At 42.6% G+C, this 15,650-nt stretch overlaps 1 protein-coding gene across 2 annotated transcripts; it reads left to right on the top strand.

Annotated features, from left to right (window-relative positions):
* Nucleotides 1–536: 536 nt before the first annotated feature.
* Nucleotides 537–10,135, top strand: rnf152 (ring finger protein 152). 2 transcript variants are annotated; one of them, XM_043719614.2, is made up of 2 exons: nt 537–747; nt 7,069–10,135. In XM_043719614.2, exon 2 carries the CDS (start codon nt 7,282–7,284, stop codon nt 7,906–7,908), a length of 627 nt encoding a protein of 208 aa, XP_043575549.1. In that variant the 5' UTR covers nt 537–747; nt 7,069–7,281; the 3' UTR covers nt 7,909–10,135. The 2 variants fall into 2 exon arrangements, with proteins under 2 accessions (XP_043575549.1, XP_043575550.1); XM_043719615.2 differs by lacking the exon at nt 537–747 and adding an exon at nt 1,180–1,758.
* Nucleotides 10,136–15,650: the final 5,515 nt, after the last annotated feature.

Below are 15,650 nucleotides of genomic sequence, written 5' to 3'. Positions count from 1 at the left end.
GCAGCCTTTTGAAGGTGTGCGGGGGGGGGGGGGGGGCTTATTTGACCGTTTGCAAGCGTTGAAATTGGAGCTGAATGTACATTGATTGTTTGCAAAGCATGGCGTTCTTATTGATGCTTTCAATTCACAGCCCAAAATGCCAATCTTAGGTGACAGCTCAGCTACAAACGGGAAAAAGCACGCTACATGCATTCAAGAAATTGTCTCCCATTGCATTGTAAATATGTCCTTTCTAAATACAGAGCCTGTTACCTGTGCAGGGACCGAGCTGTCAATCATGAGCAGCTCCACCTGCCCAGTGACCTGTCAATCAAAGGGGAACAATGAGCGTCCCTCACCTGCATCAGCTGGGTGAGCCCGGGGAGGCTGGCGCAGGGCCATCTGGGGCTTGTAGTCTCTGCAGTGGCCGGCCAAGAGGGAGGGGCCGGCTGTGGAACTACAACTTCCCGGCGTGCCCCGCGACCCAGTGAAGGGACATGTAGGCGAGCGCTGGGTGAGGAAGCTGCCAGACAAGTGGAGCTGGAGCGGCGGATTAGACGGATTGCACGGGCGGCTGCTGCACCAGCTAGTGGGAGCAGACAGACACAGACAGACAGCAATTTCCAGAGAGGTGGGGGGAAGAATTGCAGAGCAGTCGGGCGTCAGAGAAAACATAAGTAAATAAAGAGACAGGCATTCACTCATCAGAGAATCTTCAATCTGTGAAAATCTCAGCAAGCTTGCAAGTGGTATCAGAGCTTGTTGAAGGTATTTGTGTTTTTGTTCTCCGGACAATTTCTTTTGGGAGGTTTGCATGTTTGCTTCCTGCTGCAATTGCAAGGCAGGGGAGCTGTCAGTGACTTGTGTTGCTGCGCTGGAGCAGATGCAATATTCTGCTGGTCAGAAGCCCAATACAGGCTGCAAGGGAGGGTCGGGGTCGTTCACGGGGACGTTTTGCACTTTGCAACGGAGAAGGGATCGCTGACCCAAATAATCGCAACTTCTGAATGAAGATGCGGAGCTGTGGTGTGGGGCGGGCTTATTGACGTGCAGTGCTACTAAACCCTCTGCAGCCCAGTGTTGCTGAGATAAAGCGAGCTTTGCGAGCAGGAGATGCGGTTTGGGTGGTGGGGTAAGGGGGAAAGCACGCGTATAATGGGCCGAGTGCTCGTCAGCGCTGCATTGTGGATTAATGTAAACATCACCAAAAAAGAAAACAGCGGGAGATACACCCATCTCCCACAATTGTGATGAAGCCTTGGACATATTGATTTGATGCGATCTATAATAGTTTATTTACTCCACAAAATAATACTTCGGACCGTCAAGTGGGTCAGCTTCAGATGAATACAGCAGCCTTGGCATTACCTAATCTCGCTGCCCTTGTTTTATTTTCCTCTGCATATTTAGCGAAGGCTTTTTTTTAGATGTAATCAGGTGGAGAAGGAACATCCAACAAAAAAAAAGCAGCCTGCTGATTTTGGAGCAGAAATGTCTGCAATCGTGAAGCTGTTTTGGTTAAAGCAGAGGGTCCAAACGGCTGGAAAATTCCTATCGGTATCAATTGAAGACTCCCTTTAATTAGCACATCGCAAAAATCCCCGGACCCGTGACTCTGTGTGGAAAAGTGACAATATCTGCATGTTGGATTGGTGCTTTGCAAATCCTTTTTAGATCTGAAAGAAATTTCATCCAGCGAGACCCAACATCTGCCTCCTCGCGGTTAAAAACAAAAAGTGTCGCATTTATATTGGTCCAGATATTTTCGTGGGATTTAAAGTAATGGTTTAATATTTGCTTTAAATACGGGACACTTAGGAGACAAAGCAGGTCTATTCAGTCTATGGGTCTCACTGTACTGTGCTATAGAGGGCATTGTGTAACAGAACTGTCAGACAGGAAATGGGATTGAGGGCACTACCGATCTAATAGGTGCAATTTTGTTTTACTTTGCTTCTTTAAAAAAGTATGCATTTTTGGGTTACCATAAATAATATTTTCAATTGTTTGTAATTGTTTAACTTTTTCTAAAAAGAACAACTTGCTATAGGAGGAATATGTCATTTTGGTTATACTGCTTAGTCTGTCACAATGCATTTTAACACCAAAGTGTGGCCCACCACCACCCTGCCTAACACCTCCTGCCTATACTTTCTCCAGAACAATAAATAGATGGGTCAAGTAGAGACATTGGCTTTGACAGGTCAAGTATTCCTCATATGTTGGGAGGGTTTCTGTTGCTCGCTGTTAGAACAAAGAATTGACAAAAGAATTTTAGCACAGAAGGAAGGCATTCAGCCTTTAGTCTCGATGCTATCTCTCTCTCTGCAAGAGCTACTTGTATAGCTGCAGTCCTGACCTTTTCCCACTGATTCCCGATGAAAGGCTCATGCCCGAAACGTCGATTCTCCTGCTCCTCGGATGCTGCCTAACCTGCTGTGTTTTCCAGTACCACACTCTCGACTCTGCTCTCCAGCATCTGCAGTGCTCACTTTCTCCTTTTCCCGCTGTAGCCCTGCACTTTTATTTTTGCCTGCTGTAAATCTTTTGAAAACCATAATTGAGACTGCCTTGCACACATGTTCCAGATCTGAAATACTCCACTCTCTCCTTTGCTTTTGACTCTGGTTTCCTCTACTTCTTGACCCTTCTACCAGCCTCCTGCTATTGAGACAGATAACAATGGGAGTGTGATTTGGAGATGCTGGTGTTGGACTGGGGTGTATGTACAAAGTTAAAAATCACACAACGCCAGGTTATAGTCCAACAGGTTTAATTGGAAGCACTAGCTTTCGGAGCGCTGCTCCTTCATCAGGTGGTTGCGTTAATGGATGATGTGAGGTAACAGTGGCTTTGTTCAGTGATAGCATTCTCATCTGTCAGCCACAAAGACTGACACTTCAGTGTCATCCTGAGGGAGTGCTGCACTGTTGGGGATGCTGTCTCTCAGATGTTTAAACTGAGGCCCTTCCAAAGCTGCCTTGACATCCGAGACCAGTGACACTATTCAAAGTGAAGCCGAGCAGCTGGCTTGACAAATAATTATCTCCTCTTCAGGCTAATGCCCGAAACGTCGATTCTCCTGTTCCCTAGATGCTGCCTGACCTGCTGCGCTTTTCCAGCAACACATTTCCATCTCTGATCTCCAGCATCTGCAGTCCTCACTTTCTCCTCAAATAATTATCTCCCACATTGTGTCATAGATTATCTGACCGTTTATTTCATTTTAGTTTGTGGGAGCTTGCTGTGCGCAATTTGACTGCTATGTTTGAGTACAATGCAGCAGTAACTTGTTTCAAAATAATATTTCTTTGCTTTGGTTTCCTGAAGTAGTGAAAGGTAAATCTGTCTTTGGACCCCTTGCAACTCAGTAACATTTGTGGCTGTAATCTTTCCTTCTGGAAGGACAAACAAGCCACATGTTGGAGAGAAATATGAAATATTTCTCTGAATAACCGGAAATTAGTTCAGCTGCAAATAGTGAATGGCTCCACCTATGAAATCTGTTTGCTTCCCACAGTTTGAATGGCCACCGACCTGGAATACACAGAATAATGTTTGCAAAATCTTTAACCTTGTCTTCTGTGACAGGAAAGTGCTTTTGATTTATGGTTGACATATAATAATTTTCTACATTTCATTTCATGAAAGAACTATTGGAATACTATCCTTCTAGATAGAAAACCACATTCTACTGATTGCAATCTTTTCACTCATGCAGAACCCAGATGGAAGTGTGTGTGTGTGCGTGCGCACATGTATTTTTTGTTTCTGCGGTCTCTTGATACCAATTATTCCTGTCTGAGAGGATGTTCAAATAGGCTGTTTCTTCATGATTGGACAAAGAGCTGGTAAATTGGAATTTACTGTGCGGAAATGTGAAATTGTCCAATGTGTCAGGAAAAAGCATATTATCTAAATGATGAGAGATTGAAAATTTCGGAGTTTCAAAAGGATCTGGATGTCCTAGTGCATGAATCTCAACAAATTAGTATGTAGGCACAGCAAGTAATTAGGAAAACTAACGTTTATTGCGTGGGGAATTCAGTACAAAAGTAGGGACTTAACGCTGCAGGTGTCAGTGAGACAGCATGTGGCGTAACATAAAGTCAGGGTGACTGTCTTTTCTTTTTAGTTCTTCCTTGTTGAGACATACCAGAGTCCCCAGGTGATGTTCTGGGGATCCAGATTCGAATCCTGCCATGGCAGGAGGTGTGACATAAATTCAAACGCAAAATTTCTGGAATTAAGAGACAAGTGGTGACCTGGAAACCTTTGGAGAAAGTGAGGACTGCAGCTGCTGGAGATCAGAGTCAGCAAGTGTGGTGCTGGAAAAGCACAGCCGATCAGGCAGCTCCAAGGAGGAGGAGAGAGCTTATGCTCGAAACGTCAACTCTCCTGCTCCTCGACTGCTGCCTGACCAGTTGTGCTTTTCCGGCACCACACTTTTTGACCTTGATTCCTAGGTTGATTGTTGGGAAAAAAAAACCATTTGGTTCCCTAATGCCCTGACCTGGTCTGGCCTACATGTGACTCCAGTCCCACAGCAATATGGTTGACTCAACAATTAGGGACGGGTAATAAATGCTGGCCTGGCTTGTGGAATCAACATCCTGTGAATTAATAAGAGACAGTCCAACTGGGCTATGCCAAATGGAATGGGGCAGCAAAGGGGTGGCACGGTGACTCAGTGGTTAGCACTGCTGTCTCACAGCGCCTGGAACCCGGCTTTGATTCCAGCCTTAGGCGACTGTGTAGAGTCTGCATGTTCTCTCCCTGTCTGCGTGGGTTTCCTCCGGGTGCTCCAGTTTCCTCCCACAATCCAAAGATGTGCAGTTTAGGGTGGATTGGCCATGCTAAGTTGCCAAGTCGGGGGTAAATGTAGGATAGGTGAATGGGTCTGGGTGAGTTACTCTTTTTGGAGGATCAGTGTGGATTGTTGGGCCAAAGGGCCTGTTTCCATACTGTAGGGAATCTAATCTGTTGCATACCACTTCCTCACTTTTACTCGTTTCTCTAATATATTCTTCTGTCTTCATCTTTGATGGAACTTTATTGCTGGAACAGCACAGCAGGTCAGGCAGCATCCAGGGAACAGGAGATTCGACGTTTCGGGCACAGGCCCTTCTTCAGGAATCAACAGGAGATTCGACGTTTCGGGCACAGGCCGAAGAAGGGCCTGTGCCCGAAACGTCGAATCTCCTGTTCCCTGGATGCTGCCTGACCTGCTGTGCTGTTCCAGCAATAAAGTTTCAACTTTGATCTCCAGCATCTGCAGACCTCACTTTCTCCTCATCTTTGATGGAACCTGGCAGTTGCTGGCAAAGCCACCCTTTGTAGCTTTGAATTGAGCAGCTCATAGGATGGTATAAAAATATCAATAATCTATAAAATAAAGAATTAAAGAATGAGAAAATGAATGAGTTGCTTATGTTGATGCATGTGGAGGGCAGACCAGGTAAGGACAGCAGTTGCTTTTCTGTAGTTACCAGTTCTGAAGACCAATCACTGGACTTGAAATGTTAACTTGGGTTTTCTTTCAACAGATATTTCCAGACCTGCTGAGTACCTCAATTTCAGGTTTTTGTTGGTGGCAGTGACCTTCCCTGAAGGGTGTTACTGAACCATTTGCAACAATGATAGCTTCATTGTCACTATTACTTTGTATTCCAGATTAATTAATTGAAATTAAATTCCATCAGCTGCTGTGGTGGGATTTGACCTTAGTCAATGACATTACCACTAGGCCACTGAGTGGAGATATTTTCCATATTTAATGAATAATTTGCTTTAAACTTGTGCAATGAAATGTTTGATGATAACTGGGATTTGGGAAGATTTCAATATGGTTAAGTATGTGACTATCTGACAGCCAGTACTGGATGAACAGGAATTTCTTCCAATTAAATACAGGTCATTCTGCTATAATGTACGCTCCATTAACCTGAATTTGCTACAATGTGATTGATGAATTGGGACATTGTTTCCAAAGTACAATTATTTAAAATGTGATTTGGTTGTAATGCAAATTATATCGCCAACACTTTAAGCATTGTTTCTAAAGTGTAGTTTTTCTATAATGTAGGGTTGTACAAGACACAACCATCATGTTATAGAAGAACTAATTGTACTGATTTGGAGGAGCTGGTGTTGGACTGGGGTGTACAAAGTTAAAAAATCACGCAACACCAGGTTATAGTCCAACAGGTTTATTTGGAAGCACTAGCTTTCAGAGTGCTGCTCTTTGATCAGTTGGACCTGTACGGGGAAGACTGAAGCATTTTCAAACCCTGCTCCAAATTCCTCTCCCTAATGTATTCACTCCACCCCTCTCCCTAGCAACAGTGTGAAGTTAAGCCACTCTGTTTATCACAGTTGCTGCTGAGATGAAGTTCTGATCTTGAATTTACGTAGTCACTGAGACCACCTGACTTCGTCCCTGAATCAGCTTACCTACTCTCTATGCCTTCATTATCTCTAGATTGTTCCAGTTACTAGTGGTTTGGCTCCCAAATTCTACACGCTGCAGACTTGGGTCACCGCCTGCTCTCTGAGCTATGCTGGCTCCCAGTCAAGCAAATCTCAATTTTAAGATTCCCACTCTTATTTTCAAACCCATGGCCTTGCCCCTCCATATTATCTGTAATGTCTTTTCACCCTTCTTTGATCTGTGTGCGGCTCTAGTTATGGCCTCTTGAGTGTCCCTAATTTTAATCACAGTATCACTGTAGCTGCTCCTTCAGTTATCTTGGGCCCAGATTGTGCAATTTCCTCCTAAATTTTTCCTGCCTTTTCAAGACACCTAATTAAAACCTGCCTGTTTGACCAAGTTTCTGGTTTTGTGGTCTGGTGGCATATTTTGTTAGTGATGACTCTGAAGTAGCATGCCATGTTTTATCATGTTAAAGGTGCAATTATCAACATAAGCTGTTGTCGGTTACCTATTCATTTTGGAATGAAAGAGACAAGTTCACTTCACAATGTGGAACAAAGGGTTGTAAGGACTGCCCATAAGTACCACCCAGCACATGGCCACTTCTTAATGACGAAATTGGCTTCAGTCTTATCTTTATTATTTTTCTTTCACAGGGAGTGAAAGAAATCAGCTGGGTGTTTGCTGAAAGTGACAGTGCATGTACAACTGGTTCCCTCCTGAAGAACCACATAAAGATTCGAAAAACCTTTTAAAACCCGAAAGCCAGGGCTCCTCAAGGGAGGGGAAAAAAACACGGCAAGAGCTGAACTGTTCTTGGAAGCCTTGAATTCTCTTTGAAAGGGGCAGAGATTGTGGCCAGCGTGACAATGGAGACAGTTTCCCAAGATTCACAAATGGAATGTCAGATTTGTTTTAATTACTACAGCCCACATCGCCGCCCGAAGCAGTTGGACTGCAAGCACACTTGCTGCTCTGTCTGCCTTCAGCAGATGAGGAGCAGTCAGAAGGAGCTGATGTGTCCCTGGTGTCGAAGTGTCACCAAACTCTCTCCCAGTTTGTCTGTGTCTCAGCTGCCTGACGACCCAGAAATCATCACTGTGATCAGCATCCCTCACACATCAGAGCGCACCCCGGTCTTTATTAGGCTCCCGACCAGCGGCTGCTACATGGTCCCGCTGACTGTCACAAAGGAGAATGCCCTGTTGCCAGGGGAAAGCAGTTGCCGACTGTTGCCGGGGAATCAGCGGAAGGCTGTAACCGCCGTGCTCATCCCCGGGGATCAGCAGCAGCAGGTGCCCCGACAGCACCAGGTGCCACATGGATCCAGGGAGGACCAGGAAGAGGAGGAGGGCCAGGATGGTGTGAAAACATCCACTTGCTCAGGCGTTTGCACTGTTCTCCTCGTGGCGTGTGTCCTCCTTTTCCTACTTGGCATCGTCCTCCACAACATGTCGTGCATATCAAAGCGATTCACCGCCATCTCCTGCGGCTGAAACCTCCTATCGAGTTGTGAAAGGTGTTCAGAATTTACCCACTTGCAGGACACCAACCAGTGGCTGGACTGAAGAACGCACAGCATTTAGTCTCTTAAAAAGCAAGGACTACAGACCGATTCCTGAAGAAGTTGAATAAAAGCATAAAGCTACAAGAATGATTCATTTGGGAAGTGCTTTGCAGTTAAGGTGTAATCTGACCGTTCAGCCGCCAAATATACTTTTTGGTGGATTTTTGTAGGGTTTTGCCTCTGGAGTTAGAAAATATGCACAATTAGAAAGCAATTTCTTTTTACAAGATGATGTACTTCTAAATCACTATTAACTGTAGCCTTCCTTTTAATGGGAAATGCAATAAGAGTACTCACAGTGTAACTTGAATCCATTTGTTGATGTTAGCATAGACATCAGTTTATGCAGCAAATTCTGGACAATCCTGTCAAAACCTGGACTTTAATTCATTGTTATTCATTTGAGTTGTAGCAATCTCCTGCAGAGGTAAAGCTCACATTTTGTCACCAGCATCTGGGATTGGATTGAATAGAAATGTAGTCAACTGAAAACACAATCATTTTATTTAAATAAATTGGTCAGTACTTTTCAGTTTCAAATTTATAAATTGATTGTTGGAATTGTGCTTAATCTAGTTTTTAATTTTTTTTCAGATTTGTATATACAAGTGTAGCATTTTTAAAGTCTTGTACTAATCACAGTGATATATACTCATAAAGAATTACACAAATTTAGACACTTTTGGTCAGTTGTTAACTAGAGAGTTTGCGATATTTTAGATGTCTGCAACTGTTAACATAAATGGTAGATTGGGTTGTGGTTATTCTTTTTTAGCTCGTACTAAACAGAACCCTAATGATGCATTCTTTCAGTTCATAATTGAGTACATGATAGTTCATCTACTTAGAAAACATATTTGTTATGTCCAATTGGACATCATTTTAGCTAGAAATGAATTTCAAATTGTGAATTACATAGCAAAGTGAATATTTTAATCTATTAAACATACTATGTGTCGAAAGCTGATTTTGGTTTTATATATTTAGGATTTTCAGGCTGTTTAGGGTTTTGTATGAATCATCCAGGCTTATTAAAATTACTTGTCTCTGAATGCATTACATTCTAACTTGAGGAACAAACAAGTGTTAATTCATTCGTCTTTAAGGATGTCATTTGGTGCCCTGTGGTTTGGTGCTAACTGTTGAAAAGGGCTGAATAGCCTTGTTGAAAGTGACAAGGAATATCACAAAAACAAACGTTTGGTGATGCAGTTAATGTAGAGAGAGAAGAATGATCCCCCTTGTGACTTGAGATGACATGACAGGAAAATGAAATGAGGTATCATGGATGGAGCTGGGTTGCAATATTAGGGATGTCTTGTCAAGCTGTATTCAGATTTGTGGTTACAGTATGTTTGTGCACTCTGTTCTAATTTAGATTTTTCCATATTTCTTAATGAGAAGTTAACATTCTTATTAATTCAAAATGTTACACAGTTTCACCCTGTGGTTTTGTAAATAGTAATTTGGGACAGGTTTGTGCAGTAAAGTGCAGAAGTTCCTCTTGAAATTATTTTACCAATTGGGTATATGGAGATATTGTTTATTTCATTTTTTTTCTTGTTACTTCAGTGCACTGTCTTAATACCCTATTTGGTAACTATATATCCGGATTTAAATAGGTCTGTGCTAGCTCAGTGGATGCAAGTGGTAGCAAATCTGCTTTCTTACAAACTAAACAAAAGTGGTTGATAGACCGGCAATATGCCACAGCTAATACCCCACAATCACTGCTGTCTGCACATGTTATGAAATGGTTTTAACCTTTCTCACAGGGTTATTTGTTCTGAAATGATGTCATTGTGACTAAGCAAACTGAGGTGAATGAACTGCCAATGCGTACACATGCCTATGGTAATTTGCCAAAAGTTGAGTTTTTCCAGTAAGAGGTGAAGCTTTTTGCCGACTGCCGTATTGTCTTTGTGCTCTTGTAGAAGAACAAAAATGCATGGAGTTGCAATAGGGCATTTATTTTCTCCTTTTGGACCCATTATTTTATGAAGCGGTGTTCGAAATCTGCCTCTTATTTGTAAAATGTTCATTTTTGTTTAATAACGATTGTAAGGAGTGCATTGATCATAACTAGACCACTGTACTGTGACTCTGCTGTCTTAACAACATTACGCGAGAGTTTATAATAAACTTCAATCAACGTCTTCCAATTTATTTATTTATTCAAGCAACACACAGAACATCCATTCCTGTAGCATGTCATTTCCTTAAATGATATTCTACTCCTCCAAATATGCAAAAAAAAAGTGACGTTGAAGGATTTCTGTTTTGAATTTCATTGTCTGCCACAATCCAGTGGAATAATGTTTGTCCTGGGATTTTATTTACTAAACAAGGAACTGTGATATACAAAATCTGCACCAATAGGACTTTATTTTTTAACAGGGGCAGTTCTGTCGTTGTGGATCTGAAATTTCTGTCCATCGGGCATGTTGGATACAAACAAAAAGCTCACTGAAATGGCCTTCTGGTTCTATGTTTTTGTCCCTAACTAAACAATGAAAGTGCACTGTGTCAGACTGGAAATTTTGGAACTTAACCCATCACCTTACCATAAATCGAATTGGAAGTGTTAGCAAGTTATTTTGAGATGCTGGCAAAGAGGTAGTGGTGTTGGGTTAATAATCTAGAGGCCAGGCTAATGCTTGGTGATATAGGTTTGAATCCTACCATGATGCCTGGTGAATTTATATTCAATTTGCCATAGGAACGCATTTGGTTTATTGTTGCCCTGTAGGGAATTAGATCTGCCATCTCAACCACACATGACTCCAGACCCACAGACCCATACTCTTAATTGCTATCTAAATGGTCTAGCGGGGCAATTAGGGATGGGCTACAGGCCGTGAAAGAAAAATAATTGTTTAAAATTCATTTGGGTGTCACTGGCTAGTCCAATATTTATTACCCATCCCTATTTATCTTGTAGAAATGGTGGTGAGCCATAGTATATTCTTTCCTGGTTGAAAGTCAGAAAATGTGGATTTCAAAATAATTTATGAAGCTGGTGTCAGGCCAACAAAAACAGTTACTTTCTGTTTTCTACATTTCACCAGTCCTGAGGTATTTCAGTTATTCACTGGCTGGGGCATTAAGGGGAGTAGAGAAATGGTTACAGTTCATCATCTCACCCTGTGCTATCTGGGCAACATACAGTGGTGTGATTTATTAGGCAACTTTGTGCAAAGTATTCCTTTTTTTGGGTTGAAATTCATTGAAGGGTGACAGTTACAGAAATTTGTGGTACAAAGAATGCTGGTTGAACAATTGTGTCTGTGTTGGCTGTAAAAGAGTCGAGTGTCACTATCAAGCCCTTGCCCTATTGGTCGTTTCCACCTCTTAGTATATATCCAAATACTTTTTAATTGTGATCACAGTCATAGAGATGTAAGCATGGAAACAGACTGTTCGGTCCAATTTGTCCACGCTGATCAGATATTCTACAGTAATCTAGTCCTATTTCCCAGCACTTGGCCCATATCCCTCTAAACCCTTCCTATTCATGTACCCATCCAGATGCCTTTTAAATGCTGTAACTTTACTAACCTCCACCCCTTCTTCTGGCAGTCCATTCCATACACACATCACCCTCTGTATGAAAAAAGTTGCCCCTAAGCTCCCTTCTAAATCTTCCCCCTTTCACCTTAAACCTGTGCCCTCTAGTTTTAGACTTCCCTAACCTGGGGAAAAAAAACCTTGTCTGTTTACTCTATCCATGCCCCTCATGATTTTATGAATCTCCATAAGATCATCCATCAGCATCCGATGCTCCAGGGAAAACAGCCCCAACCTCTCCCTACAGCTCAAATCCTCCAATCCTGGCAACATCCGTGTAAATCTTTTCTGAACCCTTTCATGTTTCACAACATCTTTTCTATAGCAGGGAGACTACAATTTAACAGAATATTCCAAAAGTGCCCTAAGTAATGACCTGTACAGCCACAACATGACCTCCCAATTCCTAGACTCAATGTATAGAGCAGTACAGGCCCTTCGGTCCTCGATGTTGCGTCAACCTGTGGAACCAATCTGAAGCCCATCTAACCTACACTATTCCATTCTTGTCCATCTGCCTATCCAATGACCATTTAAATGCCCTTAAAATTGGCAAGTCTACTACTGTTGCAGGTAGGGCGTTCCATGCCCTTACTATTCTCTGAGTAAAGAAACTACCTCTGACATCTGACCTATATCTATCACCTCTCAATTTAAAGCCATGTCGCCTTGTGCTAGCCATCACCATCTGAGGAAAAAGGCTCTCACTGTCCACCCAATCGAACCCTCTGATTATCTTATGTCTCAATGAAGTCACCTCTCAACCTTCTCTCTAATGAAAACAGCCTCAAGTCCCTCAGTCTTTCCTCATAAGAAAGGGGCAGCGCTCTGAAAGCATGTGATTTCAAAATATACCTATTGGACTATAACTTGGTGTTGTGTGACTTCTGACTTTGTCTTTACCCATTATCAAAGAATATCAAATAATTCAGGTACAAACTGTGGAGCTCTGCATCCAGATGTCCCCCTTTATCATTGACGTCTTTTTGGAGAATGTCAATATCTAAAGCCAATCCCTTGCTTTCCCCTCCTACACCTTACACATCATTTCTATCCAAACAATCATCCAATACCCTCTTGGCTGCCTCAATTCAACCTCCCTCCACTATACTTCAACCATTGAATACCTTAAATACTCACTGAAAGGAAAAGTTTCTCATCACTTCATGTGTAGTCGTCTTATTCTTGTTCATTTCACCATGAGGTCATAGAGATGTACAGCACAGAAACAGACCCTTCAGTCCAAGTCATCCAGGCCGACCACATATCCTAACCCAATCTAGTCCCACCTGTCAGCACCAGCCCATATCCCTCCAAACCCTTCCTATTCATATACCCATCCATTTGCCTTTTAAATGTTGCAATTGGTCCAGCCTCCACCACATCCTCTGGCAGTTCATTCCATACACGCACCACCCTCTGTGTGAAAATGTTGCCCCTTAGATCTCTTTTATATCTTGCCCCTCTCACCCTAAACCTATGCCCTTCAGTTCTGGACTCCCCCACCCCAGGGAAAAGACCTTGTCTATTTACCCTGCCCATGCTTCTCATGATTTTATAGACCTCTATAAGGTCACCCCTCATCCTCTGATGCTCCAGGGAAAACAGCCCCAGCCTATTCAACCTCTCCCTGTAGCTCAAAACCTCCAACCCTGGCAATATCCTTGTAAATCTTTTCTGGACCCTTTCAAGATTCACAGCATCCTTCCAATAGGAAGGAGATGAGAATTGCATGCAATATTCCAAAAGTGGCTGATCCAATGTCCTGTACAGCCACAACATGACGTCCCAACTCCTGTACTCAATACTCTGACCTGTAAAGGAAAGCATATCAAACATCTTCTTCACTATCCTATCTACCTGCAACTCCATTTTCAAGGAGCTATGAACCTGCAGTCCAAGATCTCTTTGTTCAGCAACACTCCCTAGGACCTTACCATTAAGTGTATAAGTACTGCTGACATTTGCTTTCCCAAAATGCAGCACCTCGCATTTATCTAAATTAAATTCCATCTGCCACTCCTCAGCCCATTGCCTCATCTGATCAAGATCCTGTTATAATCTGAGGTAACCTTCTTCGCTGTCCACTACACCTCCAATTTTGTTGTCATTTGCAAACTTACTATCTGTACCTCTTAAGCTCACATCCAAATCATTTATATAAATGACGAAAAGTAGTGGACCCAGCACCCATCCTTGTGGCACTCCACTAGTCACAGGCCTCCAGTCTGAAAAATAACCCTCCACCACCACCCTCTGTCTTCTACCTTTGAGCCAGTTCTGTATCCAAATGGCTAGTTCTCCCTGTATTCTATGAAATTTAACCTTGCTAACCAGTCTCCCATGGGGAACCTTGTCGAACCAAAGTGTGGTGCTGGAAAAGCACAGCCATTCAGCAGCATCCGAGGAGCAGAAAAATCGACGTTTCGGGCAAAAGCCTTCCATCAGGACTCTTTGTTGAACGCCTTAATGAAGTCCGTATAGATCACGTCTACCGCTCCCTCATCAATCCTCTTCGTTACTTCTTCAAAAAACTCAATCAAATTTATGAGACATGATTTCCCATGCACAAAGCCATGTTGACTTCCCTAATCAGTCCATGCCTTTCCAAATACATGTATATCCTGTTCCTCAGGATTCCTTCCAATATCTTGCCCGCCACTGACGTCAGGCTCACTGGTCTATAGTTTCCTGGCTTGTCCTTACCACCCTTCTTAAACAGTGGCACCACGTTTGCCAACCTCCAGTCTTCCGGCACCGCACCTGTGACTATTGATGATACAAATATCTCAGCAAGAGGCCCAGCGATCACTTCCTTAGCTTCCCACAGAGTTCTTGAGTACACCTGATCAGGTCCTGGGGATTTATCCACTTTTACGCATTTCAAGACATCCAGCACTTCCTCCTCTGTATTATAGGCATTTTTCAAGATATCACCATCTATTTCCCTACATTCTATATTTTCCATTTCCTTTTCCTCAGTAAATACTGATGCAAAATACTCATTTAGTATCTCCCCCATTTTCTGCAGCTCCACACAAAGGCATCATTGAGTGGCCCTAATCTCTCCTTAGTTACCCTTTTGTCCTTAATGTATTTGTAAAAATCCTTTGAATTCTCCTTAACTCTATTTGCCAAAGCTATCTCATGTCCCCTTTTTGCCCTCCTGATTTCCCTCTTAAGTATACTCCTACTGCCTTTACACTCTTCTAAGGGTCCACTAAATCTCTCCCCTCTATACCTGACATATGCTTCCTTTTTTCTTAATCAAACTCTCAATTTCTTTACCTATACCTACCAGCCTTTCCTTTCACCCAAACAGGAATATACTGTCTCTGACTCTTGTTATCTTATTTCTGAAGACTTCCCATTTTCCAGCCGTCCCTTTACCTGCGAACATCTGCCCCTAATCAGCTTTCGAAAGTTCTTGCCTAATGCCATCAAAATTGGCCTTTCTCCAATTTTAGAACTTCAACTTTTAGATCTGGTCTATCCTTTTCCATCACTATTTTAAAATGAATAGAATTATGGTCGCTGGCTCCAAAGTGCTCCCCCACTGACACCTCAGTCACCTGCCCTGCCTTATTTCCCAAGTGTAGGTCAAGTTTTGCACCTTCTCTAGTAGATATATCTACACACTGAATCAGAAAATTTTCTTGTACATACTTAACAAATTCCTCTCCATCGAAACCCTTGATACTATGGCAGTCCCAGTCTATGTTTGGAAAGTTAAAATTCCCAATCACAAACATCCTATTATTCTTACAGATAACTGAGATCTCCTTACAAATTTGTTTCTCAATTTCCCACTGACTATTAGAGGGTCAATAATACAATCCCAATAAGGTGACCATCCCTTTCTTATTTCTCAGTTCCACCCAAATAACTTTCCTGGCTGTATATCCGGGAATATCCTCCCTCAATACAGCTGTAATACTATCAAAAATGCCACTCCCCCTCCTCTCTTGCCTCCCTTTCTTTCCTTCCTGTGGCATTTGTGTCCTGGAACATTAGGCTGCCAGTCCTGCCCATCCCTGAGCCATGTTTCTGTAATTGCTATGATATTCCAGTCCCATGTTCCTAACCATGCCCTGAGTTCATCTG

Source organism: Chiloscyllium plagiosum, unplaced genomic scaffold, assembly GCF_037043375.1.
Source record: "Chiloscyllium plagiosum isolate Xiang-an unplaced genomic scaffold, Cpla_swu_hap1 HiC_scaffold_34, whole genome shotgun sequence".
Taxonomy (NCBI): Eukaryota; Metazoa; Chordata; class Chondrichthyes; order Orectolobiformes; family Hemiscylliidae; genus Chiloscyllium; species Chiloscyllium plagiosum.
This window is presented reverse-complemented; position numbering and strand designations above follow the sequence as displayed.

What these genes read in the sequence shown, in the direction of transcription:
- rnf152 (XM_043719614.2), top strand. Translation starts at nt 7,282, where the DNA reads ATGGAGACAGTTTCCCAAGATTCACAAATGGAATGTCAGATTTGTTTT.